Source organism: Halichoerus grypus, chromosome 7 (assembly GCF_964656455.1).
Source record: "Halichoerus grypus chromosome 7, mHalGry1.hap1.1, whole genome shotgun sequence".
Classification (NCBI taxonomy): Eukaryota; Metazoa; Chordata; class Mammalia; order Carnivora; family Phocidae; genus Halichoerus; species Halichoerus grypus.
Window position 1 is genome coordinate 27,910,442 of NC_135718.1, and position 27,482 is coordinate 27,937,923.

The window sequence follows — 27,482 nt, forward strand, 5'->3', positions numbered from 1 at the left end:
TGTTTTTGGACTCACCTGGGAATGTGACCGTAATGTTATTTCTATTGTAAGAGTGTGTATTCCTTGTTCCAAAGCAACTTCTGAATCCTGCATTTATGAATTAGAGGACTGTCCAGTGAGTTTTTCTGAACCTGTGCATGGCTTTTGCTCCTGTTTTTGAGGGTCTATCTCAGTGCATCTGTTAAGTGAACCAACTCATTTTCTTTTTGTCCCTTTGGGGACATTTTCTTAAACAGTCATGCTGCCTGAAAACCTGTCCCATAAAAAAAGCACACATTCAGTATGACCTATGAAAGCAAGTCCATCCAAGTTAGTTTTTGTCCAGGCACTGAAAGGGACTTTTATGAGATCGGAGGTGGGTACAGATACTAAAATGCCTCTACTTCAGTGTCTCCACTGGCTTTTTATCTGTCTTCATTCTCTGTCCTCTGTCACATTTGGTAATATATTAAACAAACATCTGTGTATCTATATATCAGACACTGATAGGTCCTGGGGATATAAAATTGGAAAGGACAAAATAATTGCCTTCAAGTACTTACCTAGAAGCTGAGACTGGCAGTTACAAAACAAAGTGAAAGAATTAAGAGATGTGTGAGCTGAGAGAGAAGAGTATACCTTTAATTTTTTTTAGATTTTTTTTTTTTTTGTCACAGAGAGAGAGAGAGAGAGGGAGGAGAAACAGGCTCCCTGCCGAGCAAGGAGCCTGATGTGGGACTCGATCCTAGCACCCAGGGGTCATGACTTGAGCCGAAGGCAGACACTTAACTGACTAAGCCACCCAGGCACCCCTACTTTTAATTTTTTTAAATATTTATTTTTGGGGGGGGCAGAGGGAGAGGGAGAGAGAGAATCTTAAGGAAGTTCCACGCTCAGCATGGAGCCGGACACGGTTTGATCTCACAACCCTGAGATGATGACCTGAGGGAGGCTTAACTGACTGAAGCACCCAGGCACCCCTGTACTTTTTATTTTTTTAATTCTGTCCTGCTTAAAACTGTGACCTTACGCTTTTGGTTCAAATTTCTTTCAGAACACTCCCATCAGTGACATTTCTGCCTCATTCCCTAATTTGAGGTATAGTCTAAGGCTCAGTTTTCCACCCTGTTTACTTGCTCTCAGGGCTCATCCACTGTTGTGGTGCTAAGATGCTCAAGAAATGCTTAGTGAGTACTTAGTGCACAGAGAGTGGGCAGGCACAGCAATACCCTGAATTGTCTTCTGTCCTGACTTCAAAACCCTCTAGTCTACATGAAAAGGAAATCTAGACTTGTGTCACAGTGATTGGGGGCTCCGTCATAAAATAACTGAACCAATTTACTGTTTTTGGAGGTGTAACTGGCAAAACCACAGTGGGACTTATGCATTAAACCAAAGTTTTGAATCTCAGGTAACAGGTCTAAGATCTTCAGCTGCTGACAGAACATTGTTTGAAAATGCCATAATTCCCTCAGTCAACATAATAAAATCCATCTGATTTTTTCACCTCCCCCTTCAACTGTTTACCTTCATCAGTCACAAGAGCTTGTCCAGTTTTCCTTTATAGTCACTGCCACTATATTAATCCAGGCTTTCATCACCTGGGACCTGGGACTATTCTATTAGTCTCCTAATTTGAGTCCCCGCTTCCAGCTCCAAGGGAATCCATAGTACTTGTCTCAAAATACAATCTTCATCTTATTGCATCCCTACTCATAATTTTCATTAACTCCCAATTACCAGCAGAGTTGAACTGGTATTCCCAATCTGTATCCGGCCTCTTTAATTCATGGTATGGGAAGTGCCAGGGGGGCCTACTAGGCAGTCGGGCCCTTCCTTCTGAGACACCACCTATCTTGCCGCTGCAAGGTATGACACCTATATCTCGTGTCCCTGAAACCCTCCAGGAAGCTCCTGGTCTACAGTACCTAGCCCCCTGCATGCCTATACCTTTTAATTAGTTCAGCCAACAGCTTTTGGCCACCAGTTGTTGCTGGGGTGTAGTGTGTTGCCGTTATTTACGGCCTCGATTGCTATTTACCTTTTCAATTAGGATTCCACTGAGAGCTTCTGGAGCTAGTACCAGGTCTTCTCCACTTCAACAAATAATGAATTAGTATTTTCCCTTTTCGCGGGGGCTGTTCCCGGAGCCTGGCTCAAATTGAATAGGCCAGAACTTAGTAGTCGCAGGATCTGACCCACATGGCAGAAATGCGCAATCACAGGACAGGTGAGGGAGCCCGGAGTAAAAGCGAGAATCCTATCACATCCTTCGCCGGTCGGCCGGCTTCTCGACCCCAAGCTCCGCGCGCGCGGTGCCCTGCCAGGACTACTTTTGGCCTTCGGCAGCCGCCGTCCGCAGCGCCCAGTTGAGCCCAAAGGCCCTCGGAGGAGATCGGCTCTGGCTGCGCCGCGCTACCCTGACCTGGGCTCCCGGAGCAGGTGGGTCTTCCCCACCTCTCTGGCGGGGCCGGGAGTGCCTCTGCTCCCTCGGGAGAGAGTCGTGGGGAGGGGAGCTCGCCCCCAGCGGAGACCCCGGCCCGCGCCTCTCAGGGCCCCACCACGCCCGCCCTGGGGCTGGACCCGGCTCCGCTGTCCCGGCCGCGCGGGGGTGCTGCGGCCCGACGAGGGTCTCCCTTGAGCGCTGCCGTCGCGCCTTCCCGTACGCTCCGGGCCCGGGCCTGGCCAGGTCTGGCGGGAAGCTGTGCTGCCCCAAAGGGCCGGGGCTGCCGAGGGTCGCTGCCGCCCTCCGTCACTGCAGGAGTCTGTTCGGCTCTTGGTTGAACGTAGATTAAAAGCCCGTCTTCCCAGTTTCTAGACCGTCGGGGATTTAACACCTCATGTGGAGTTGAGTTTAGTTTGAACTAGTATAATGGTTAAAAGCACTGGGCTATGGGGGCTGATTGGGGTTCACATCTCGGCCCAGCCAGTTTTCTTCCCCGTAAAATGGGGATAATAATAGTACTTGCCACATAGAACCATTGTGAGAATTGAGATTTGCACGTTAAATGAGCAGTGCTAAACACAGCTCCTACTTTTGTTAAGGGCTTTCCCCAGAAACGTGAAAATGGCTTTGACCAGCAGGTGGCAGTGGTGACTATATAATATGTTGTGCAGCAAGTCCGTACGTAATTGATGTTGCCTCAGGCGTTTAGAGGCCCCCTGAGAATCTTGGCTGAATTGGCAGCCTTAACCTTTCTTCAGGCTGGAAAGTACATTAGAGATTGAGTAATACTACCTGCTATTTTCTAGGTTGAGACAAACCTGACGGTGGCTTCCTTAAGCAGGTCACAGCAGGTCCCAAGCCTCCTCCCTCAAGTTCAGTGTTAAATTAAAAACAAACAAAACACTTTCCTGCCACTTTGCTAGCCTGTTGGGATGGCACCTTGAATATGCGTTAGAACTGGATTGGAAACCACAGAATTAAAATGGATGTCTACCTTCATTCAACAAATAAGGTACCAAGGAGAAAAAGATAGAGTCTGATTTTCATTGGGTGGCTCACCTCTCTGAGGGGGTGAGAAGCTGAGCCCAGAAAGATGTGATAAGGAGCCAGTTATGCAGAGAATGAAAGGAAGGACGTTCAAAGTATAGGAAACAGAATTTACAAAAGCTCTGAGGTAGTAAAAAGCCAGGAAACGAGAAAAGGCTAATGTGGCTGTAGCACAATGAATAAGAGGGGAAAGTAGCAAGAGATGAGGTTGAAATGGTAGGCTGCAGCCTTTGAGCACGGTCACTAGCAATGTTATTCTGAGTGCAATAGAAGTCATTGGAAGGTTTTAAGCATGGAATGCCAAAATCCTGTTTTTGATTTTAAAAGTTCACTTCTGCTGCTGTGCAGAGAGTTAATTGGGTTATGGTAGGGTAAAGATGACCAGCTGGAAGATTATTGCAGTAATCCAGGTGAGAGATGATGGTATCTTCAAATAGTGTGGTGGTGGTGGTGGAGACGGAGAAAAGTAAACAGATTAAGATATAATTTTGGAGGTGAAATCAGGAAGACTTAATGATGAATTAGAAGAGAATAAGGGAGAAGGAGGAATCAAGGGTGATTTTCAGGTTTTCTGGTTGATCAATTGGATGGATAGTGGTACCATTTACTGAGATGAAGAAAACTGGAGGAAGAACAGATTTGGGGGGAGGAGATGGTGGAATAGAGAATTCTGTTTTAGACAGACTAATTTAGGTATCTTTGCTATATCCAAATGGAAATATTTGATTAGCAAGTTATACATAAGAACTTGGAGCTCAGAGGAGAAATTTGTGTTGGTGGTATGAATTTGGGGGTCATCAGCATATGGATGACACGTAAAGCCAAAGGAATAGATGAGGTCACTGAGATATTACCTGATCTGATGATTATCATCACCATTGGGCCTGTGGCAACCACTATATTTGGATATCCTTTTGGGATTAAAGCATTAGATTTCAGTAATTAGGTAAGTGAACTGTCCTTGCAGATCTACAGATGGTTATGTGTATATTACCTCCTATTGCCCTGAAATCCCCATTCCATGGTGGGGAGAGAGAAACAAGATCTCATGTCTGCAGGTACTCCCTGGATCTGACTCTTAAGTTTGCAGGTTTCTGTTTTCAGTAGGCTGAGGGCCATGTCAGTTTTCTGCCACACACAGGACCGGCCATGAAGCTAAAGGAACTTGAACGGCCAGCTGTCCAAGCGTGGAGCCCAGCCAGCCAGTACCCTGTGTATCTGGCCACAGGTATGATGATATTGTGGACTATGATCTGCTGAAAATACATAGGTCAAAGGGAGACTTAATATCCAGAGTTCTTTATTGAGCTTCAGAGAAAGCTTTAGAGTCATGGAAAGGTGGGGTTTGCTCGCAGCATAAGCAAGGGGACATTAGGTGTTTGGAGTACCTGGGGGCAGCCTTGAACTATGGCTCAAGCCAGGGCACCTCCTGTTTTCTTGCTTTCTTTGGAGTTACCACTTGAAAAAGGGTATACCCAGTCTTCTCCTGTTCCTCTGCCTCTCCACTCCCTAACCATTTATACCCCAAATCCATGCATGTATTTTTGTTTATATGCTGCCTCTTCCTAACTTTTCTTGTGCCTAGGAACATCTGCCCAGCAGCTAGATGCCTCCTTTAGCACAAATGGCACATTGGAAATCTTTGAGATTGATTTCAGGGACCCCTCTTTGGACTTGAAACACAAGGGAGTCCTTTCTGCCTCAAGCAGGTACTATGTCTGAATTGTTGATGAGTGTGCGGGACAGATCCTGATGTAGACCCTGTTGAGGAATCCTGGTAGTAATGTGTGCTTCTCAGGGCTCATGAGGAGATACGTGAGGGGAGAAGTTAACCCTGGGTTTATTTTGCAAAAGGATTTTTTAAAACACCCACTCGTACCTTTTTGGTCAGCAGCAGCAGTGGTGTCAGGGAGAATCATGTGATAGAGACGCCTCACACAAAGCTGGACCCATAAGTACCTGATCTCTTTCTGAGCCCAGAGATGTTGGCTCCTTCCTCCCTTGGCTCTTGTGAAGATAACCTTACACCATATCTTGTTTTCTGCCAGTGGGAGGAGAATGAGTGAGCCTCTCTCTTCATCGTGGTTAGGCACGGATTAGGTCCTCGTGGATTTCATGGCTCTGGCAGGCTTACAGGGCTGAGTACTGGCATTCACAGAGCATATGTATACAGGCCAGACACTATGCTAGGAGCTCTGTATATCTTATTCATCCCTCAGAATGGGCCTGAGCCATAAATACCATTAGTCCCATTTTACATAGGAGGAAACTGAAACTCTGGGAAGCTAGGATTTATATCTAGGCCTAACTCCAAAATCTACCTTTTTTCTATTATTCAACTTTTCTTTTATAAAGGTTTTATAAAGATGTGCCTTACAGCAGTGGTCTCCAAATTTTCATACCACCAGGGAAAATGTGAATATTCACTATACTCAAGTTATATAGGCAATGTAAGTCGTATACATGCATTACTCTACTATTAAAAATGCAATTCCTATAATTTTTAGATTAAAAATATAAGTCTTTTTCCTACACCTCAGAAAATTATCTTGCCCATCCCACTTTAGAGATTACTGGTCCAAATGCAACTTTGCATTCTCTTGTGCATTTTTTGGTTCATCTGAGAGATTAATTAATTTATTTAGACAGAAGTACCTTTTTTTCTTTTCATGGTTTAACCTAATAAAGGTTAGTTATTCTCCCTTTCTGCAGCCCTTATATCACTTTCTGATAATATCCCTTATTTTATAGTTTTTTACATCTCTTTGTATTTCCAGTACCTTTCCCTTTGAAGAGCAGCCACTGGAGGGTTTACCAATAATCATGAAATATTCTTAGCATCTAAGCAAGCATTTCAGAAAGGGCCCCTGAAAGGGGTGAGCTAATGCAATAATGTTCATACTCCTGGAGTTAAGAAGAGGGGCAGGAGGCAAGGGCTCTTATCCTCAGCCAGCAAAGCAGCAGCTTCAGCACAGTAGTGGCTCCTTAGGAGAAAGAGTTCCTAATAAAGAGGCAATGTAATTGCTTAAGAAATCTTGCCCCCTGCTTGTGTGTGCACATGCGCACACTCCCTCTCTCTGTCAAATAAATAAATAAAATCTTAAAAAAAAATTTTTTTTAAAAAAGGGGGCGCCTGGGTGGCTCAGTCAGTTAAGCATCTGCCTTCGGCTCAGGTCATGATCCCAGGGTCCTGGGATGGAGCCCCACATTGGGCTCCCTGCTCAGTGGGGAGCCTGCTTCTCCCTCTCCCTCTGCCTGCAGCTCCCCCTGCTTGTGCACTCTCTCTCTCTGTCAAATAAATAAATAAAATCTTAAAAAAACCCTTTTTTTAGAAAAAAGAAATCTGAAATTATATCCTAAGATCCCTCTGGGCGGAGATTTTTGTTTGTTTTACTCACTGCTGTATCTCTAGCTCCTAAAACAGTACCTGGCATTAGATGCTTAATAAATATCTGTTAAATGAACAAGTGACATTAGAAATGTCTGGATTACCAAAGTGAGCACTCCTAGCCACCATTTCAGTTAGTTATAGTTATTCTTCAGTTAATCTTAGTGCCTTGAGAGCTTTTCAAGGGTGATGATTGGTTGGTTTTGCAGCCAACTAGGTTGAAGGGACCCTTTTTGAACTGGTGGTACTCAATTCAGGAATCATAAACTTCATTTCATACTCTGTTCCATCCTGCAAGGATTGGGGGCTATAACCAAAATAAATAGTACAGTTAACACTATTGATAGTATTTCATCTCTACTTTCTTTTCTAACTCCATAATTATATCCAAAGATTGATTTGCATTTCCAGAGACCTAAGGAATTACCTTTGGCCTGGATCTATTAAGAGTCTTGTTGAAGAAATTATCTTAGACACCCACTTGTGGCTCAGCCTGGGTTCAGTCACTTACTCAGAAATCCACATCTCAGACTATTGACCAAGATGATCAGGGTAGGTAGAGGGCTGCCCATTCTTTGCTTTATGCTTTCCTCTTTTTTTTTCTGTGTCATCTTTGGCATGGTTTAGTTGAAAGCACAATTGTATTGAGTTGCATTCTTGGCTAACGGTACATGACTGTGCAAATGGTATTCTGACAGTGGTCTTCAGTTTCCTCACTTATGTGTAAAGAAGAGGTTGTGCAAGATGACTGCTAAGAACCTACTGGGCTCTAGATTCAGGTCTTATGTTCAGTCTTTCCTTCCCTTTCTTTTTTATAGCATAATCTCTTTCCTTTTTCCTTTTTTTCCCCCCTGAAGGTTTATTTATTTGTTTATCAGAGAGAGAGAGAAAGAGAGGAGATGGGCAGAGGGAGAGGGAGAAGGAGAGAAACAGACTCCCCACTGAGCACGGAGCCTGACTCAGGGCTCAATCTCAGGACCCTGAGATCATGACCCGAGCCAAATCAAGAGTTGAACGCTTAACCGACTGAACCACCCAGGTGCCCCTTCTTTTTTTTTTTTTTTTAAGAAACCTTCCTTGTGTTTCTTCATTATTACCTAAACATACACTTTTCAAAATCTTTCCCCTTCCTTTGCCTGCCCTTTTCACCAGACCCATGGCTTAACCACATTTGAATTCTGAAGACCCCCTTATCCTCAATCCATGATGCATCAGAGAAATGTTATGTATTTAGAAATACCTGACCAAAAGAGAACTGCTCTGAAACACTGGTACAGGTGTGGACAAGGGGCTGCCTCAGGCTGTAAGTAGATAAATGCGCTGGATGCATCAGAATCAGTACGGATTAGCACGCCCACTGAAGCTGGCGGTGTTTGGTTTGTTAGATGAATCTCATGCAAGAAGAAATGTTTTGGGGAGAATAATACATGATGTGTGTTGACTTGTGAACTGAGGTCTTAGCTGCTGTGGCTGAATGAGATCAGAGGCCGATGTGTGATGTACTGTACTCCACCCTGTGTCTACACTGATCTCCTTGTGGTCTCTGTAACCTCTGTGTGACCCATCCTCTAGTAACATGAAGAAAGTAGGTGATCTACCTTCCATTACCTTTATAGCAGTTCTAGCTACTTGGGGAGTACTGTGACCTTCTTTGGGTGCCTGTGTATGGAACAGCAAGCAGAAAAAGATCACTTTGTGTACTTAGTTTTCCCATTTCCAAGGTTTGCCTTCTTTAGAGATTACATCAAGATGACAGAGTAGAGGGGCGCCTGGGTGGCTCAATTGGTTAAGTGGCTGCCTTAGACTCAGGTCATGATCTCTGGGTTCTGCGGTGGAGCCCCACAGAGTCTGTTTCTCCCTCTCCCTCTGCCCCTCCCCATGGCTCGCGCTCTCTCTCTCTCTCTCTCTCAAAATAAATAAAAATCTTAAAAAAAAATATCACAGAGTAGAGAGAACATAGGCTTTGTTGTTGGATAGACCTGGGTTCAGAACCCAGCACTGCCATCTAATGTCCTCTTGGGCACGTTATTTAACTTATCTCGTTCTGTTTTTCTCTGCTGTAAATTCGGGATGTATAGGCATAAGTAGCCTGGTGCCTACTAGGGATGAGGAAAGGACTTCCTCAAACAGCCACTGCTCCGCTTCACTGTCTTCATTCTCCAGCTTGGAGCACTGCCTTCAACGCTCTGACTTTTAAGGAAACTTGGATTCCCTCAGCTATTTTGGCTTGTTTTCACTTTAGTTCACTAAGATGAGGTTGGGGTTTTTAAAAAGGAACCTGACTAAGCAAATCAAAGCAAAATCCTAAACAAAGAAGTACCTAAATTACAGAAGCAAGAATTGACACAGCACACGTTCCTAATTATAAAGTAGCTAAAGCTTGGCCTCAGCTGAGCTTCTCTGGGATGACCCTCTGATCTCTCAGGCCTCAGTTTATTCTCTTTAACCTTGTCTTTTTCTCTCTGCCAGAAGCATAGCCATGAGCTGGTCATTGGGGCTGGTTCTGTCTTTGTGAATTTCAACGTCTTCCCTTATTGGTTATTGGTCTAGGCTGGTATCAGTCTGATGTATTTAGTACAGGGGTTCTCAACCCTGGTTGCTTGTTAAAATCACCTGGGGGCTCATGTTAAAAATGTGGATTCTGAGGGCCTCTCTCTGGAAATTCTGCTTTGCAAGGTCTAGGTAGGTATGTAAAGAATCTGTATTTTCTTTAGGTGCCACCCATCATTCTTGATGCTCTCTGGTGCCCACTGTTGCCATCTCCATGGGAACCTCTTCAGAGAATTCCACCGGTATTCTCATGTTTTGAAAGTTCCCATTTTTCTATACAAACTCTTTCTATACCTTCTCCTTAAATCTCTTTTCTTCTAATGTCTGAAAGTTCTATTTTCAAGCCAAAGGTCATCTTGTTTCTGAAGTTTTTATTTTTAAACTATTCAAACATAGAGAAGTTGTAGAATAGTACAGTGAATAATCATATACCTTTCCTTAGATTTATCAGTTGTTAATTTTTTGTTGCATTTGCCTACATGCTTATGCGCTCTTTCTCTGCATGCACATGCACGTGTGTACACACACACACACACACGTGTTATTCCCTGTCCATTTGCAGAGCAGAGATGATTGACACTCCTTGAGCCCACTGAATGATCATGTCCGGGTCCTTGCTTAACTTGTCCCAGCTGGTCCCACTCTCCCAGGTGTTCTCTATCATGTCCTGTTTGGGCTCCTGCTTCACCCTCACTAGTGAAATGGTTAACCATAGGACTGTACTTTCTACATGCTTAGAGAGAGTCATTTTGTCACGCTGTGTGTTCTGCCTTTTGGTCACTCTAAACTAACAGGGCTTTATTTTCCAACTCTTTGGTGATTCCCCCTTGAGGTTTCAGGTACCTTTGTCTTCGGCCTGGATGTCATAAGCTGTGACCGTACTGAGGTTACTGCAACATCTTCTACCATCCCTGTGTGAGTTTTTCTCTGGCCATACTCTCCCCTGGTTCCTGTGAGACCGATTCCGGGCTTCTCTAGCTACTCTGTTGACTTGCCTGCTGCCCACACTGACGTCTGGCCCCAGGGGGACGTGGCAGCGTCTTGAGCCAGTGTAACGCACGTTTGTCTGCCTTGTTAAGATCGGTGCAACCTCAGAACACATAGCCGTTTGGACAGTAACTTCGGAGCCACTGTTTGCGTTAGCTCTGCTGTTTTATCTCAGTTGCTGACCTGGTCTCAACCGGTGCTCAGCTCTTTACTTCTAACAGGTGGTTGCTGCACCAGTGACTGGCCAGACAGGTCCCTGCCCCGTCACCCCACTCAGTTTCTTGGCCAACTTTCCAGGGTGTGGAAGCATTTCATTTCAGTTAGGGATCTTATGACATCATTTGATGTGAAATCTGGCTTCTCTGAAGGGCTGTGGAAATACCCTTGGCTAGCAGCTGTGAAATGAAGGACAGACTACCTATGAGGCTTTGGGGATCTCACATGCCTTCCCTAGGGGCCTTGCAGAGGACCCATCTTTGTCTGCAGGGGCGCAGGGTCCATCTTTTTCTTTTGTGCAAGACACTGGCAGTGTCTTGTGAGAAGCATCATTAGAAAGCCAAAAGTGTTTTCCAAGAGGTATGTTTATTCTTTACACTTCTATGTTTGTAGGGCTGGCCCACTGCAACCATATAGCAGATCCAGTGGGCTAGTCACAGGGAAGAGACACAGGGTGGAGAGGTCCTTGGGTCTTTTCTTACTTCCAGCTTGAGAGGGAAGAGGGGACACCAATTGTTGGTGTAGGGAAACCTGCTTCTAGTCAGGTACAAAAGAATTTGGATCTTCCTCTAAACAGAATACACTATTTCATGATGGTTAAGAGCTCAGGCTCTAAAATAAGGTGGGCCAGGGCACCTGGGTGGTTCAGTGGGTTGAGCGTCTGACTCTTGATTTTGGCTCAGGTCATGATCTCAGGGTCATGAGATCAAGCCCCATGTTGGGCTCCATGCTGAGTGTGGAATCTGTTTAAGATTCTCCCTCTCCCTCTGTCCCTCCCCTGCTCTCACTCTCTCTCTACAAAAATAATACTAAAAATAAAATAAGATGGGCCAGACTTTAAACCTTGATTCTGCCACTTCCTAGCTGTCAAATAGGGATAAAGTTACTGTGTATACAGAAGTTTCATAAATTCTCTGTGCCTCAGTTTCCTCAATTGAAAATGGAGTTGATAATAATACTTCATAGGGTTATTGAATATTAAATCAGCTAATACATGTGAAGCACTTAAAACAGTGCCTGGCATATAGGAAGTATCCAATAAGCATTAGTTGTTGTTATATGAGTTGTGAAGGTTAAGGAAACTAATCTATTTGAAATATGTATCCCTGGGCCTATATAACCCTAATGATGTTAATTAAAAAAAACAAACATGCCACACAACCCTGAGGCAGTGGTCTCCTGCCTTCCTAGTGTAACAAAGATGGAATTTTTTTCCAGAGAAAGGGCAGGACCAAGCAAGGAAACCTGTGTTGTGTGTCTAGTAAGTGAGGGAGACAGGCAGACTCCATGTCGGTGGGGAAACCTGCGTAATGGCAGAGGCTGACAGACATGCCTCCTCTCTGCCCACTGACGTGATTCTGCATTGGTGCTGATGCAGTCCCTCCTCTTTGTAGGTTTTACAAGCTGATCTGGGGGAGCTTTGGCGATGGGCTTCTGGAAGGCTCCGGGGTCATTGCAGGTGGCGGGGACAATGGCATGCTTACTCTATACGATGTGACCCACATCCTGTCTTCCGGGAAGGAGCCTGTGATTGCCCAGAGACAGAAGCACACGGGGGCTGTCAGAGCCCTTGACTTTAATCCTTTCCAGGTACTGCATTTCATTTGGTCAAACATGCCCAAGCCATGGAGCCACAGATCTGAGTGGAAGCATTCACTTGTGACCTCCAGTCTATAATTTTTAGCCCTTCCCACACTGTTATGGGGGAGGTTTTGGAAGCCCCAAATGTGGGTCTCTTTCCCCCTTTCCTGTTCGTACCTTTTCCTGGGATGGTGTGTCTCCTAAGGCCTTTTCTTCATACAGGGCAACCTCCTGGCCTCGGGGGCCAGTGATTCTGAAATCTTTATTTGGGATTTGAATAACCTAAATGTGCCAAGGACCCCAGGATCTAAGTCACAGGTAAGGAGTCTCCCGGGGCTGCTGATTAGAGTGTGCAGCTGATTTGCCCAGGAAAGTCTTGAATTCTGGAGGCACCCAGAGCACAGGAGAGTTTGGACTTTACCACTGGAGGGAAATAAAGCACCACAGACTAACATATTACCAGCCAACCCATAACAGGGATGGAGGGTACGGTGTGTGTGTGGTGGTTTGTGGCCATTAACTGTCCTAGGGTTTCTGGAAGGAAGATGAAGAAAGGCAGTAAAAGACAATGAGAAAAGGAGTGAGTACTATTTATCATAGTAGAGCTTAGGCAGAGTAGAGTAGCGCCCTGGGCTCAGTGGAGTGGGGCCAAGAGGGGATGCCCAGATATATCCTTGTCCTTTTTGTTGGGGTGGGTCAGCTTTGCCTCTATATCAGGTTCTCCCATGCAGTTGGGGATCTGGTGTATGTCTGTCTCTGAGTGCACCTACCTGTCAGTCTATAACTGGGCCCATCTTCTTTGCTTCCTGGCTCTTCTCTGTCTTGTGCTTACAGTATCGTGAGGTAAGTTAAGTATAAATTTGATAGCACCCTGTGCCCTAAAAATAGCAATGGCTTTTCTTTCTGCCTCATTCTTTCTGGGGGTCTTACATGTCTTTGTTTCCCTCCCTTCCTCCTCCTCTACCTCTCTCTTTGTCATAGATAAGAGGGCTGTTTTAAATCTTGACTCCATCCTCTCAGGAGCACCTTGGGATAGGGGTAAATTCCAAGTGTGCCTGCCATTCTCTCAGCTTCTACACCAGTCCCCTAAAGGATCCTCTCTGGAAAATTCAACTCCCAGCTCCCTGACACTGGGTTTGGGAAGCCCCATGTCTACTCTTGGGCTTTCTGTGGGGGGTTGGGAGCAGTGGAACAGCAAATGGCTCTTGGTCCAGGAGATGACAAGTTGTCCTCTATCCTCTATCCTCTATCCCTCCCCCCCCTTCCTGCCTCAGCAGCCTCCAGAAGACATCAAGGCACTCGCTTGGAACCGGCAAGTTCAACACATTCTGTCTTCTGCTCACCCCAGCGGCAAGGCAGTTGTGTGGGATCTCAGGAAGAATGAACCTATCATCAAAGTCAGCGATCATAGCAACAGGGTGCGTCGTGGAGACAGAATACAGGCTCGGGCTCTGGCTTCTTTCTCATGCCTAGACGTTGGAGCTGCTCTTCCCCAGGCCAGGTGTCTGCTTTCAGCTGTTGCACTTGTAGGTTCAGCCTCTTAGCAGATTTCCTGTTGAGAGTGAATGCTTAGGGAAGCTAAACAGAGCTGATCCAGAGGCTACTAGTGTTCCTTACTCATGGTCATCACTTATCACATAGAAGAGACACAAAACCTGCCCTCAGAGGTCCTATTCCAACTGGGCAGAAAAGGTTCATAACCAGAAGTGTCAGGTTATATCACCCATTGGGGTCTGCTTTGTCCACAGATGCACAGCTCAGGCCTGGCCTGGCACCCAGACATAGCCACCCAGTTGGTGCTGTGTTCAGAAGATGATCGTTTTCCAGTGATTCAGCTGTGGGATTTGCGCTTTGCCTCCTCGCCCCTGAAGGTGCTGGAGAGCCACAGTAGGTAATGTCTCAAGCTCTGTCTACATCCTTGGTGGATGGTGGGGCATAACTGACCTGGGTAGGAGGCAGTGAATGCCTCACTTTAGTTACCAAACATCTTCCGTGTCTTCAAAGTCATTCCCAGTGAACACACAGTCTCCCAGTCCTAGCTGTAACCCCAACAAAGAGGAGTTCCTTGAGATCCTGAGGTTATGGAAAAGAACTTGAGATTCCATTTAACTTCCAGAAACAGGAGTGTAGATGGGGTCATGAGAGATATTTGGAGCCAATGTTTAGTCCCCCTGGGAGAGTCCCCAGGCTCTGATTTAAGGATAATGTTCATTTCTTTAGGTAGTGAGGTTGCTTCCTCCAAGACTTCTCCTTAATAAGAGAACCTAGGCTCCTGTCTATCCTTTGAACAGGCCTGCCCCTGAAGCTGTAGCTCTTAGGCCCATAGCAGAAAAAGCAGCCCACACTGTTCTTTCTTACTAAAGAGCTGTATTGCCTCTATACCTTCTTGGGGACTTTGAAGAGTTGGGTCCTCACCACCCTCCTGCGAAAAAAAAGAAAGCACCCAGAGGGTGGGTGCTTGCCTGATTCATGCTGTTCATAGGCCTTACTCTACAGTCGGGGAAAAGAAGCAGGCCATCCTGTGGGGACGTCTGGGCGGCAGAGTGATACAGTGTGTAGGGCACAGGCTCTGGGATTTGACTTGGGTTCGGGCTGCATGACTGCTGAAGGTTCTTTAATTTTTCAAAGCCTCATTTTCCTCGTTTGTAAAATGAAATGAGACTGCTCATTTTATAGGGATGAAATTTATCCAAGATATTTAAGGTACCCTACTCAGAGTAGGCATTTGACAAATGTTAGTTGCTCTTTCCTTTTTAGGGGGATCTTGTCAGTGTCGTGGAGCCAGGCTGATGCTGAGCTTCTGCTCAGTAGTGCCAAGGACAACCAGATCTTGTGCTGGAACCTGGGGAGCAATGAGGTAGGCTGGCCGTTCTGTGGGCATGCTGGGAGGGGAAATCAGCTGTGTGTTCTGGGTCACGTTACCTAAGTCAGGGTTTCTCTAATGGTTGGGTTCCCTCACAGGTAGTGTATAAGCTGCCCACACAGAGCAGCTGGTGCTTTGATGTGCAGTGGTGCCCTCGGGACCCTCCAGTGTTCTCTGCTGCCTCCTTTGACGGCTGGATAAGTTTGTACTCCGTGATGGGTAGGAGCTGGGAAGTCCAGCAGATGAGACAGGCTGACAAGGTTTGAAAGGCTTGTTGGAGAATGCTGGAGGGAATGCTGTCTCTATATGGGGGGAGAGAAAAGGACGAATGGCCTGGGAGGAAGTGGGGACTGTTGGAGACTGGGAAACCAGGACCCTGGGTTGGGAGGGCTTCACCTTTGCTCTAGTGCCCATCTTCCTGGGAGGGTGTCCGTTCCTGCCACAATACAAAAGAGGCCTTCATATTGACTCTTGCTCTTGGATGTTCCCTGTGATATTTCAGGGACATTGGATCTCCATGCCGGGACCATTATTTTGGAAGTATGAACTGTCTTATCTCCCTTTCTCCTGTAGATCCATTCTGTGTCTACACTCCACTGTAGACCTTGGATGCAGTAGGCTTTCCAAGAGCCGACTGCATGGGAGTCCTACCCTCACTACCAGTTCCCTAGAAAACGGGAGTCCAGCCTTTCTGGGCCAGATTGGGTATCTCAAGGATTTCTCCCAGAGTAAAGTTTACAGATGCAGCACCACTTCGGGTTGGTGGTACAGGTGTGCTTTTACCCTCAGACCTCCTCTTTCTTCAGCAAAGGCCAGCCTCTCCCACCACTGCAGGTACCAGAGCAAGGGGCCCAAGCATCATTGATACCTCCTCTAAAAAAACCCCCCAAATGGATGAGAAGGCCAGCAGGTGTTTCATTTGCTGTAAGTATAGTGTGTGGGGGTGTGTGTGCATGGTTGTGCGTGTGTGTGTGTTTGTGAAGCCTCTCGTATGCCCAACATGTAGCTGTGTTCTATAGATTTATTCCCACTGCCTGTGTCTCAGATCAGGCCCATTTTAGGGCTCAAGCAGAGTTACTATTGCTTTTCCCTCTACCCCTTCACCTTGCTTACTGTGCCAGTCCTGTCTAAAAGGTATTGGTTGCTATAGGCTGCTTGGTTATAGAGAACTGCCTGAGATTCCACCTGATTTTTCTCTAACCCTTACATGTCTGGACTGGTAGTGAGTCCAGACATGTAAGGGTTAGAAATACAAAGCAGGAAAGAAAAAAAAATATAAATTCCATCCTGTCACTCCTCTGCCCAAAACCTTTGACCCCCATTTCCTTATGGACTTACCTTTCCAGTTTTTATCCCCACCTTATTCTTTTTTTTTTTTTAATTTATTTGACAGAGAGAGACACAGCGAGAGAGGGAACCACAAGCAGGGGGAGTGGGAGAGGGAGAAGCAGGCTTCCTGCAGAGCAGGGAGCCCGATGCGGGGCTCGACCCCAGGATCCTGGGACCATGACCTGAGCCGAAGGCAGACGCCTAATGACTGAGCCACCCAGGCGCCCCCCCCACCTTATTCTTATGTGTTCCCTAGGTTCCAGTTACATATGACTCCTTTCTGTTCCACAAATAACTCCTCAACTTTGCTGCTTCTGCATGTACCCTGCCCTTCATGTCTCTCCTGAGCCATTGAATCCTACTATAGTCTTTCATGGTCCCTTGCTTAAGTACCACCCCGTCCACAATGCCTGTCTTTAAACCCTTGTCAAACTTCACTTCCAGGATTTCTATTCCTGTAATGACACATTCTAACTGTACTAAGGTTACTTAAATACATGTGTGGAGACCCTACTAAGTAATAGACTCCTTGAAGATAGGGACCACATTTTGTTCGTTTTTATCCCTAAACAAGTGCTTCTCAAACTTTAATGCACATACAGATTACCTGGGGAATCTTACAATCAGATTCTGGTTCATTCAGTCTAGGGTAGGGCCCAAGATTCTGATTTTCCAACAAGTTCCCAGGTGATGCCCTTATGGCTGGTCTGAGGAGTGGCAGGGTCCTAAAGCACTTAATCCAGTGCTTTAAATATTAGGTTTGAATTGAAAACAGATGTATCGAATAAGTGGTTCTTGTGTTCACAGCCACCAGTTTTATTGTGGAGGTAAATCTAACATACTCAGGAGGTGAAGAATTCTGATGTTGAGAGAAGTACATTCTTTTGTTTGTTTGTTTGTTTGTTTGTTTGTTTCAGGAGGTAATTCTGTGTTTTAATTTTTTGAGGAATCACCATACCATTTTTCACAGCAGCTTCACAATATTTCCAATAGCAATGCCTGAGAGTTTCATTTTCTCTACATCAGCCCCAATACTTACTTTCTGCCTTTTTTTAAATAAAGATTTTATTTGTTCATTAGAGAGAGAGCACACAAGCAGGGGGAGAGGCAGAGGGAGAGGGAGAAGCAGATTCCCCACTGAGCAGGGAGCCCGATGCGGGGCTTGATCCCAGGACCTGGAGATCATGACCTGAGCTGAAGGCAGATGCTTAACCGACTGAGCCACCCAGGTGCTCTGATTTTCTGCCTTTTTTTATTGAAGTAGAGTTGATGCACAATGTTACATTTAGTTTCAGGTGTACAGCTTAGTGGTTGACAAGTCTGTACGCTATGCCGTACTCCCCACAAGTGTAGCTACAGCGCTGTGACGGTATCATTGACTATATTCCCTACGCTGTGCCTCTCATCCCTATCACTTATTCATTCCATGCCTAGAAGCCTGTACCTCCCCCACTCCTCCTCACTCATTTAGCCCATCCTCCCACCCCTCTCCCCTCTGGCAACCACCAGTTTCTTCTTTGTATTTATGGGTCTGTCTGGAGAGGCCTGTATTCTTTTTTTTTTTTTTTTTTAAGATTTATTTATTTATTTGAGAGGGAGAGTGCCCATGCACAGGTGGGGGGAGGGGGCAGATGGAGAGGGAGAGAGAGAATGTCAAGCAGACTTCTCGCCAAGCAGCCCAGTACGGAGCTCGATCCCATTATCCTGAGATCACGACCTAAGCTGAAACCAAAAAGTCGGAAACTTAACCAACTGAGTCACCCAGGCGCCTGAGGCCTGCATTCTTTTTTTTTTATTATTATTATGTTATGTTAATCGCCATATGTTACATCATTAGTTTTTGATGTAGTCTTCCATGATTCATTGTTTGCGTATAACACCCAGTGCTCCACGCAGAACGTGCCCTCTTTGTGGATACCCATCACCAGGCTAACCCATCTTCCCACCCCCCTCCTCTCTAGAACCCTCAGTTTGGGAGGCCTGCATTCTTATCATAGCTCTGTCACTTATTAGCTGGGTAACCTTGGGCAGTTCGACTGTCTGTAAAATAGGGATAGTAGTACCTGCTCAGCTTATGTTAGTGAATTGACATGAATCTCAAATAAGAATATACATAAGCACTTTGTAAGACTATCAAATATTAACAAATCAAAAATTAAGTTTGTTTTGTTTAGCACTAATCTGTAGTGTAGTTTTGTGCTGTAGGAATCAAGTGAAGAATTCCAACTGGGCAAGTTCATGAAGGAGGAGGTCTCAGGAAAGGAAATAGTGAAGGGCTGGGGAGTAAGCAGTAGTTGTCAACCATGGCTGCAACCTGAAGAACTTTCAAATATACTGATGTCTAGTCCCACCACCAGAGATTCAGACTTCATTGTCTGGAGTGCAGCCTCATGACTCTGGTCCTCAGGTTGTGTTAATGTGCAGCCACGGTGGAGACCTGCTGGAGTCAAGGAACTTTACTAAGCTCTGCTTGGTGACAGGTGCTTTAGGTAGGGTACCTAATAGTGTGAGAAGGATGCTCAGGGGGGGCTGTTTTGGTGGTTGAAGGCTCAGAAGCAGGAATGAACTGGACACTTTGGGGATGTGGAGCGATCACGTAAATGAGCAGGGAGAGAGAGGCTAGAGAGTCTGGCCCTGACTTTGGAGGAGCTTAAGCTCTCTTCTGTGGCTTTTGAAACCAGAACACACTCCTAAGCAGCCATAGGTACAGGGTGGTAGTCTAAGGCTTGGATTGGAGGAGGAAAACCCAGAGGCTAGCAGCCTATTCCAATAACCTAGGTGTGCTAGCGCTGGGAATGGGACAGGGGGCCCTGTGTGAGAGACACTGCACAAGAAGAGGTAAGACTGCTGTTCCATGGCTGTAGCTGTGATGGGTGTAAAGACCATGATGATGCCAAGGCGTTTAGTCCAGGTGACTGGGAGAATGGTGCTACCAGCACAGGTCAGAAGATGAGTACCATGTGCTAGAGTTTTATGCTGATGGTGCTAAAAATGTAGAGGTGGTTTATGTATAGGGGTGCATTTTCTACTCATTTCCTGATCCTGTTCCACCCCCAGGAGTTCTTATTGTTGATTTCCTATCCTAGGGTTGACCAATAAATTGCCTTCCCTGTGATTTGGACTTGGTGTTAATTTTTAGCTTGAAGATACAACCTTAACCCTTCTTGTTTTTCCTCACCAGTTTGGAGGGAAGCTGGTTACCTTTGGCCTCCCCAGCACCCCTGCCCATCAGATGACACAGCCTTGCCTCCGCCTAGTCTTCATCAGTCAAGTCATCACAGAATCTGAATTACTGAGGCGGTCAGCTGAGCTGCGGGAGGCCCTGGAATCAGGAAATCTTCTGAATTATTGTCAGAACAAGATCGAACAAACATCACTGCAAAGTGAAAAGATGCTCTGGCAATTCCTGAAGGTAGGAAGCCTGAGGCTGGCTGCTCCGAAGTGTTTCCCCAAAGCCAGAAACTCTAGGAGATGGACAACCACATTGTGACCTAGATTACAGAGGCCCTGACCTCTTAGGCTTTTTCCTACACCACACCACCCTCTGGACACAGAATCTTCACCTTTTACCAGTGTTTCAGAGACCTTTTGCAGCTAAGGAAGCTGAGGGGTACAAGTGACATTTGCCTTTTTTGCTTCTATTGCTGATGTCCTAGATACTTTACCAAGGCCAAGGTGAAGGCTTTTATGCCATGCCAAAGGGCAGATAACGTAATGGGAAGAGAGAAGAGAAAGGAAAGGAAGGAAAGAGGATTGGCTGGAAGAGGGCATCATCATGAGAAGGCTTTGAGTTTGTTTCAGGTGACCCAAGGCAAGTTATTATGGTGGGACTCAGGGCTTAAGTCCCAGTTTACTCTGGAGGCATGGATCAAGTTCAGTGCTAATGAAATTTCAAGTTGTGCATGACATCAGGAGGAGTGTTCCACCTGTCAAAGGAATTGAGTAGATGGGAGGAGAGAACTAAAGGGAGAAAGAGAACTGACTGGACAGGCAGTGAGAGGATTATTCAAAGCTTTGGGATCGTAGTGAATAATGCAAAAAGGACAGAGCTGTCCCAGGGGATCTAAGAAGGGGTTGGGGTCTATGCTTCAGACACAGTAGAACTTTGTGATGGTAGACACCAGGAATCTGGGAAGGAGACAGAATTTGAGAAGGATCATCAACTGTAGAGTGAAGCTAGAAAAAGGTGTGGGAAGAAAAGAATAAGAAATGATGCTTTTGTTGTAAGCAGAATACGGCCAACTGCTCCAGGAATGGTGGAATGGGAAAGAGAATAGAGGGCATCATCAGGAGTTGAGCCTTTCTTCTGAACAAAGGAGGCAGCAGTACCTAAGGATAGAGGGGAGTCTGGTTGAAAACCTACCCAAGAGCTGTCCATTATGATGGTTCTGAAGCTGAATGTGGCTGAACATTTCCAAAGGACAAGTATGGGAGAAGAAGGGAGCCCTGAGAGACTGTGAGAAAGATAGTAGTCAGAATTCATGGCTCTGTGTAGGGCAAATGAAGGGCCCAGCCACCTAACCCAGATTAAGGTACAGCTTCAGAAAGGCTTGGCCCCCAGTATCTGGGACACTGAGTGGGTAAGCTGACTTTGTGTTTTTGGTTTTTTTTTTAAAGATTTTATTTATTTATTTGACAGAGAGAGAGACATCACAAGTAGGCAGACAGGCAGGCAGGTAGAGGTAGAGGGAGAAGCAGGCTCCCTGCTGAGCATGGAGCCCGATGCGGGGCTAGATCCCAGGGCCCTGGGATCATGACCTGAGCCGAAGGCAGACGCTTAACCGACTGAGCCACCCAGGCGCCCCTAAGCTGACTTTGTTTATTGTATCTATGCAGCTTCCACCACGAACTATGTTTTCAAGTAGATTTTTTTTTTTAAAGATTTTATTTATTTATTTGACAGAGAGAGAGATCACAAGTAGGCAGACAGGCAGGCAGAGGGAGAGGGAGAAGCAGACTCCCCGCTGAGCAGGGAGCCCGATGTGGGGCTCGATCCGAGGATCCTGGGATCATGACCTGAGCCGAAGACAGATGCTTAACCGACTGAGCCACCCAGGCGCCCCTTCAACTAGATATTTTAGACTCACGAGACTCTGTAGGTTCACTTGGCATCAGTCTCCTCAGAAGGATGTGGGACAGGAACCACGGCTTGGCAGGGCAGCCGGAGGTGGCGCTCTTCTGTGGGGGTTCTTGCAGCAGCCCATGCAGCAGTCCAGAGTTCTCATCACCTCCCCAAAAGACAGCTCAGGTGCAAGGTGATGAGATGCACACAAGGCAGGTGTGTCGGTGGCCCCGGCTTTGAAGCCTCATGCCCACAAGAGCCAATGTCTCTTGTACCCACTTCAAAAATGTTTCTAGAGTCCCTACAAGAGATCTTTTCAGTTATAAGAGTCCTTGCAATCAGGGAAGCCTGGAGCATGGTGTCCACAGATGCTATTTAAGTTTTGTATAGTTCCAGTCCAGATACAATTTATCCATCACAAGCAATGTTGCCTGAAAACATAGGTGACATTTGACTCTTACCAGGTATCCAGGCTAACAGATCTAGTAAGTCAACAGAAGGTCTGTGGTCCAGTATTCATGTAGAAGTGGGAGAGGGTTTTGTTAACACCATGCCTCCAGCTCAGCAGGATCAAATTGGGGGAGAAAAAGGGGAGAGACGGTGTTGGCCTCAGTAGGACACTTCTGGTAGTATGAAGAACTATATTAGAGGGTACATGGCACAGATGTTCAGCTTATGCAAGAGAGGGTCATTCACATTGATTTAATGGAGACTTGTGTGTTCTGTGGTTCATTAGGTGACCTTAGAGGAAGACTCCAGAATGAAATTTCTAAAACTATTAGGATACAGTAAAGATGAGTTCCAGAAGAAGGTAAGCTGCTTTCACATCAGAAGCATGTACTTGAAGCAGAGAAGAGAATGCTGTCAGTGGAAACTGTCTCAGTGACCTCTTTCTGGGCTTCATTAAAGCATATACAAACCTTTTACCTCCTGGATGTAGGCTTTTCCCCAGGTAAATAACCCAAGAATCTTAGAGAGTCCAGTCTGTGTGGTGTGGAGGTGGGAAGAAAGCATAATAGGTGTTTGACCTTGTGCTGGCAAGAGGGTACTCATAGATCTCTCCTTGCAGGTGGCCGCGGGTTTGAAGAGTGACTTGGGGCTGGGCGAGACCCCTCAGGCCAAGGGAGATGATCTCCACAGTAACAGACAGCAGGCTTTCTGCAGCCAGGTGTGGTTGGAGCCCAGACAGCCAGACCTGGGGTAGCACAGGAGACCTGCCTTTAGGGCATCTGCCCCTTCCTGGACGTTTGCTTTGCTCTCATAAAGTGCTTGGCTTCTGTAGAAGTCTTCAAACTCCTCATTTCTTGGAACCACAGTGAGACACAGAGTGCATAAGCTTTTGGGCTGGGAGAGGAGCTATGGACTAGAGACCTTCCCAAACCTTATCTGGTTATTCTGTAGCTTTACCCATTAAGGGCCAGATAGTAGAGCTCTCAGAGAGAGCTACCAAGCCAGCTGTCTATCTCTTTTCAGGTTCATTTCCAAAATAGCCACCTCTGTCCTTTCTTGTACAGACCTCCGAACACATCACAGGGGAAGCCTCTGCCTCCTTATCCTTCTTTGATGAGCTGGTCCCTCAGAATATGACTCCATGGGAGATCCCCATCACAGAAGGTACTCTGATCCTGAGGGAGAGAAACGCTCTATGTGGGAGTAGGTGGACTCAGAGTTCTTGGACTTGAGAACATTTTCTTCTTGTCCCCTGCCTCCTGCCTCCCTCCCACCATCACAAATGCTGAGCGGTTCTGTTACTGGTTAGAGCTCTCTCTGGATTTTTATGGATATGTCTTTCCTGTGGAAGGCCTTCTAGCAAGATATTTTTTTTCTACTGTTTTCTTACTTAAAACACTGTGACTCTGTTTTTGCTGAGCAACCACACACTATACCTCTAATATTGCCATATGAGGCTCTCCCTCATCTTGAGCCCTGTCCTTAGAGAGTTACCACTGGACCTGGCACTCTGGGACAGCCCACTACATTTTGTTGTTGAGGAATGAAACTTGGGAGTTTTGTTTGGGGCAAGGGAGGCTGAGTGATACAGAGATAGAAGGGGTGTCCTATGGGCCCTGTAGGGGACAGGAAGCCAGGGTCTGAGGGCAGGCTCACATGGAGGGGACGCCTCTGCTTGCAGACACTGATGGACTCCTGAGCCAGGCTCTCCTGCTTGGAGAACTACGCCCTGCTGTGGAGCTGTGTCTGAAAGAAGAGCGCTTTGCTGATGCCATCATCCTGGCCCAGGCTGGGGGCGCAGATCTGCTAAAGCAAACACAGGAGTGCTACTGGGCCAAGAAGAAAACCAGAATCTCTTCGGTAACTGCCCGCTGTGCAGGAGAGGAGGGGAGGGGATTACTTGGACTTTGTCAGGTGGATGCCTACACCTTGATGTTTAGAAGATCTGCCAGGCTTTCCCTCTCCCCACTCCAACCACCCCTACCTCACCCCCAACGCCTGGTCAGTGGTCTAATAGGAAGCCTGTTCACCAGTGGCTTTTCTTAGCACGTCCCTGTGTGTGACTCTGACTGTGTTGGACGGATGGCTAATGACCTCCTTCCCTCTCTGCCCATTATAGCTGCTAGCCTGTGTTGTACGGAAGAATTGGGAGGAGATGGTTTGTGCCTGTAGCCTGCAGAACTGGAAAGAGGCCCTGGCCTTGCTGCTGACATACTCTGGGCCAGAGAAGTTCCCTGAGCTCTGCGGTAGGTAGCCCTGGGTTTCAGGATGGAGTGGTGTGACTCTAGCATGGAGTTCATGGACACGGTGAGGGAGGAGGCCGAGGAGCAGCCTGAGCTCTGGGAGGTCAGGCCGTGTGGTCAAGGCCAAGGTCTGGTTCAGCTGGGAGGCCAGGACTCCAGTAGGGATCATGGATTGTCCTGTTTTACTTTTTCTCGCAAGAGCTCCGCCCTTCCCTGTAGCGCAGAGTTGGCCTCATTATTGTCCAAAGCCACTGTGGTTACTTGTCCCAGCTCATGATCCTCCACCTATTTTCAAACAGGAGAATGAGAAGAAGCACAGGAAAGCTATGCCATTAAAGAACTTTCCTTCTCTCTGCAGACATGCTGGGTACTCGCATGGAGCAGGAGGGTGGCAGAGCACTAACCTCCGAAGCCAGACTCTGTTACGTGTGCTCAGGGAGTGTGGAGCAGCTGGTGGAGTGTTGGGCAAGACGCCACCAGGCTTCCTCCCCCCTGGCCCTACAGGTGCTCCTTCTCTGTAGGGCACTGGTCACTCCATACCAGGCTCTTAGGAGAGGCTATTGACAGGGATGTGCAGGGACAGCAGAGGCAAGTCTTCTGGGTACCCAGGCTGGGATCAGTATATTAGGGAGTAGAAAAGGGCCTTCAATGTCTGGGACCTTTTCCCAGGGATGAGCTAGCACCTCCCTCTCTCCTTCCCAGTCAGGGGAGACTGAGCAACAGCTGCTTAGGTGTTAACCTTCATAATTTTTTCCCACTTTAGGTTTGGTTATACAAAGTTATTCTCTATTTGAATAATTGTGAGCCTGGGCCTCCTATTAGCTGCTATGAAAAGTTCTGTGGATTTAAATTTTACCAGACACTCTACAGGTAACTAGAGAAGACTCATAGGAAGACAAAGTCACAGATGAAACGATAGTATAACAGACCCTGAAACTGATGATGTACTAGCAGAGGAAAGGGTAAAGAAAGCAAAAAAAGAGGCAGAGATGTATGAGAGTCTAAGACCCAGATGGACCCAGTTGAAGCAAATGCTAATAGCTTGGGAGGTGAGGCCAAGAGGCTCTTCTCTTAACTATTACATCTCTTACGTATCATCACTTGCTGCCTGTACCTGGCCATGGCCAGGTACCCTCATACCCAAAGTGGGAAGTCCCTGGGTGAACTGCCTGGTCTTAGGGAGCAGGATGTGCTTTGAAGAGACCTGACTGCCTTTATCCCTGTTCCTATAGGACCTGATGGAGAAGGTGATGGTCCTTAGTAGGAGCTTGGAGCTACTGCGGGGTCCTGACGGGGTGAGCGCAGGCCCTGCCACAACCTGCAGGGTCACTCAGTATGCCAACCTCCTGGCAGCCCAGGGCAGCCTGGCCACTGCCATGAGCTACCTACCCAGTGACTGTACGCAGGTGAGTGGGATCACGTACAGAGAGCAAACCATTTCAGTCATCTAACACTGGCTGAGCACTGCCATGTTCTAGGCACTATGCAAATGCTGGAATTCTAGAATAAATGAGATCTAGTCCCTTAGGAAGCTCACAGTCCCTTGGGGGAAATCAGATGTCAGTAACTTACAGTGTTATAACAGAAGCTTATACTAGGCGCTGTGGGACTCCAGGAAAGGGGCTGGTTTTGCCCAGAGCAATCAAGGAAGGCTTTCCAGTGGTTAAAACAGTTGAGCTGGACCTTCAAAAAGAAGCAGCTTCCCAGCAGATGTAGGGCATTCTAGGCAGAAGGAACAGTAAGGAGGGAGGCTTGGCAGGGATTAGGGACCTTTGAGTCATCTAAGGTGGCTGAAGTGTAGAGGGCCAACTGAAGTTTGAATGCTATATGGGGCGAGGCTTATAAGAAAGGATGTTTACTTGTTTTAATTAACACAGTTCTTCACTATTATAACTTTTGTAGCCACCAATTCAGCAGCTGAGAGATCGACTTTTTCATGCCCAAGGTTCTGGTGTCTTGGGCCAACAGTGTCCTCCTTTCCCCTTCCCACGGGTTGTTGTGGGAGCTACCCCCCACTCTAAAGAAACATCATCTTACAGATTGGGATTCTGGCCTTCTCACCAGGTAAGACCTGGTTTGGTTTGTTCATTCATTTGCTCGTTCATTCAGAAATACTTATTAAATGTCTACCAGGTACCAAGCATGGTTCTAGACACTTGGAATATATTAGTGAAAAAAAATGATGAAAATTCTCAACTTTGCAGAGCATAGATTCAGTTATTTTTCTGATAACTTCTTGTCAAACAACTGCTAGGCTCTTAGAACAGAAATGTGGACAAACCATGATTCATGCCCTTAATTAGCTCATAGTCTAGTAGAAAGATAGATATGTAAAAAATAAGTACAATAAAATTCATCAATGCCATGATTAGGGTATGATAAGGTGCCATGGGATCACACAGAAAAAAGCAATTTAGTCTTTCGAGGAGGGGGAGAAGTTTAGGGAATGTTTTAGAATGAGTATGATGTTTGAGTATTGAAGATTAAAAGTTATTTAGGCAAGGGAGGGAGTAGGTAAATGCTATTTCAAGCAGTAGGAACAGCTTGCACAAAAGCATTGAAGGGAGAGTAAGCAAAACCCACTTGAGGAACTACTAATATTTTAATGGGGCTGCCAAACAGGTGTCTTTTGTAGGGGAGTGAGGTTAGATGAAGCTGGAGTAACAAGTAGGAGATAGAGCAGGAAGGACCTGGAATTCTGTGCTAAAGACCTTAGACTTGACCCTGAAATTGAATGGTCTTATGCAGGGGAATGACTAGCTATGTATTTAGGAAGGACAAGCCTGGAGGCATTTAAGAGGCAATAGCAAGAGATGATGAGGACATGAAATGACTGACCTAAAGCTGGAGAATGAGGTTGGATTTAAGATAATAGGTAGAATTGACAGAAATTGGTGATGGTTTAGAGGAGTCTGTGAAGTGGGGCAACTGACCCCCAGACACTATCCAGTGCCCAGATGGTTAGGGTGCTATTAACTTATGATACCAGGATCCTGCTGGAGGGACTGAGGAACAAAATCCAGCAAGATGGTAAGTAGAGGTACCAGGTGGAAGCTCTGATGATTCATCCTGTCCCACCTTCAGTTCTCATCTTAATTTTCTTTCTTCTTTCCTCCTTCTTTCCCCTCCCTCCTCTTCCTTCTCCTATCCCCTCTTTGTTTCTGTCTCTCTGCCTCTCCCTCTCTCCTTTCTATTTTGAAATAATTACAGATTCACAGGAAGTTGCAAAGAAATGTACTGAGAAGTCTCATGCATCACATCCCCACCCCCACTTCATTCCAGTGTCCCACACAACCATAGTACAATGTCAAAACCAAGAAACTGATATTAGTACAATCCAT

The 27,482-nt window shown here is 46.4% G+C and overlaps 1 protein-coding gene across 13 annotated transcripts in view; it reads left to right on the forward strand.

Annotated features, from left to right (window-relative positions):
* The first annotated feature begins 2,255 nt into the window (after positions 1-2,255).
* SEC31B (SEC31 homolog B, COPII component) overlaps positions 2,256-27,482 on the forward strand; it is a 64,405-nt gene continuing 39,178 nt past the window's right edge. For 2 of the 13 annotated variants that reach the window (XM_078077233.1, XM_078077232.1), the window contains exons 1-19: positions 2,257-2,421; positions 4,577-4,700; positions 5,058-5,181; positions 12,008-12,203; positions 12,417-12,512; positions 13,469-13,612; positions 13,943-14,085; positions 14,952-15,051; positions 15,156-15,317; positions 15,847-15,981; positions 19,568-19,798; positions 22,185-22,259; positions 22,518-22,616; positions 22,963-23,062; positions 23,580-23,758; positions 24,018-24,144; positions 24,500-24,645; positions 25,374-25,547; positions 26,044-26,205. In XM_078077233.1, the coding sequence (XP_077933359.1) occupies positions 4,622-4,700; positions 5,058-5,181; positions 12,008-12,203; positions 12,417-12,512; positions 13,469-13,612; positions 13,943-14,085; positions 14,952-15,051; positions 15,156-15,317; positions 15,847-15,981; positions 19,568-19,798; positions 22,185-22,259; positions 22,518-22,616; positions 22,963-23,062; positions 23,580-23,758; positions 24,018-24,144; positions 24,500-24,645; positions 25,374-25,547; positions 26,044-26,205 (2,472 nt within the window). In that variant the 5' untranslated portion in view covers positions 2,257-2,421; positions 4,577-4,621. Of the gene's footprint in view, positions 2,422-3,231; positions 3,438-4,576; positions 4,701-5,057; positions 5,182-12,007; positions 12,204-12,416; positions 12,513-13,468; positions 13,613-13,942; positions 14,086-14,951; positions 15,052-15,155; positions 15,318-15,846; positions 15,982-19,567; positions 19,799-22,184; positions 22,260-22,517; positions 22,617-22,962; positions 23,063-23,579; positions 23,759-24,017; positions 24,145-24,499; positions 24,646-25,373; positions 25,548-26,043; positions 26,206-27,482 lie in introns of all 13 variants that reach the window. The other 11 variants (XM_036065086.2, XM_078077234.1, XM_078077227.1 and 8 more) reach the window with 10 other exon arrangements.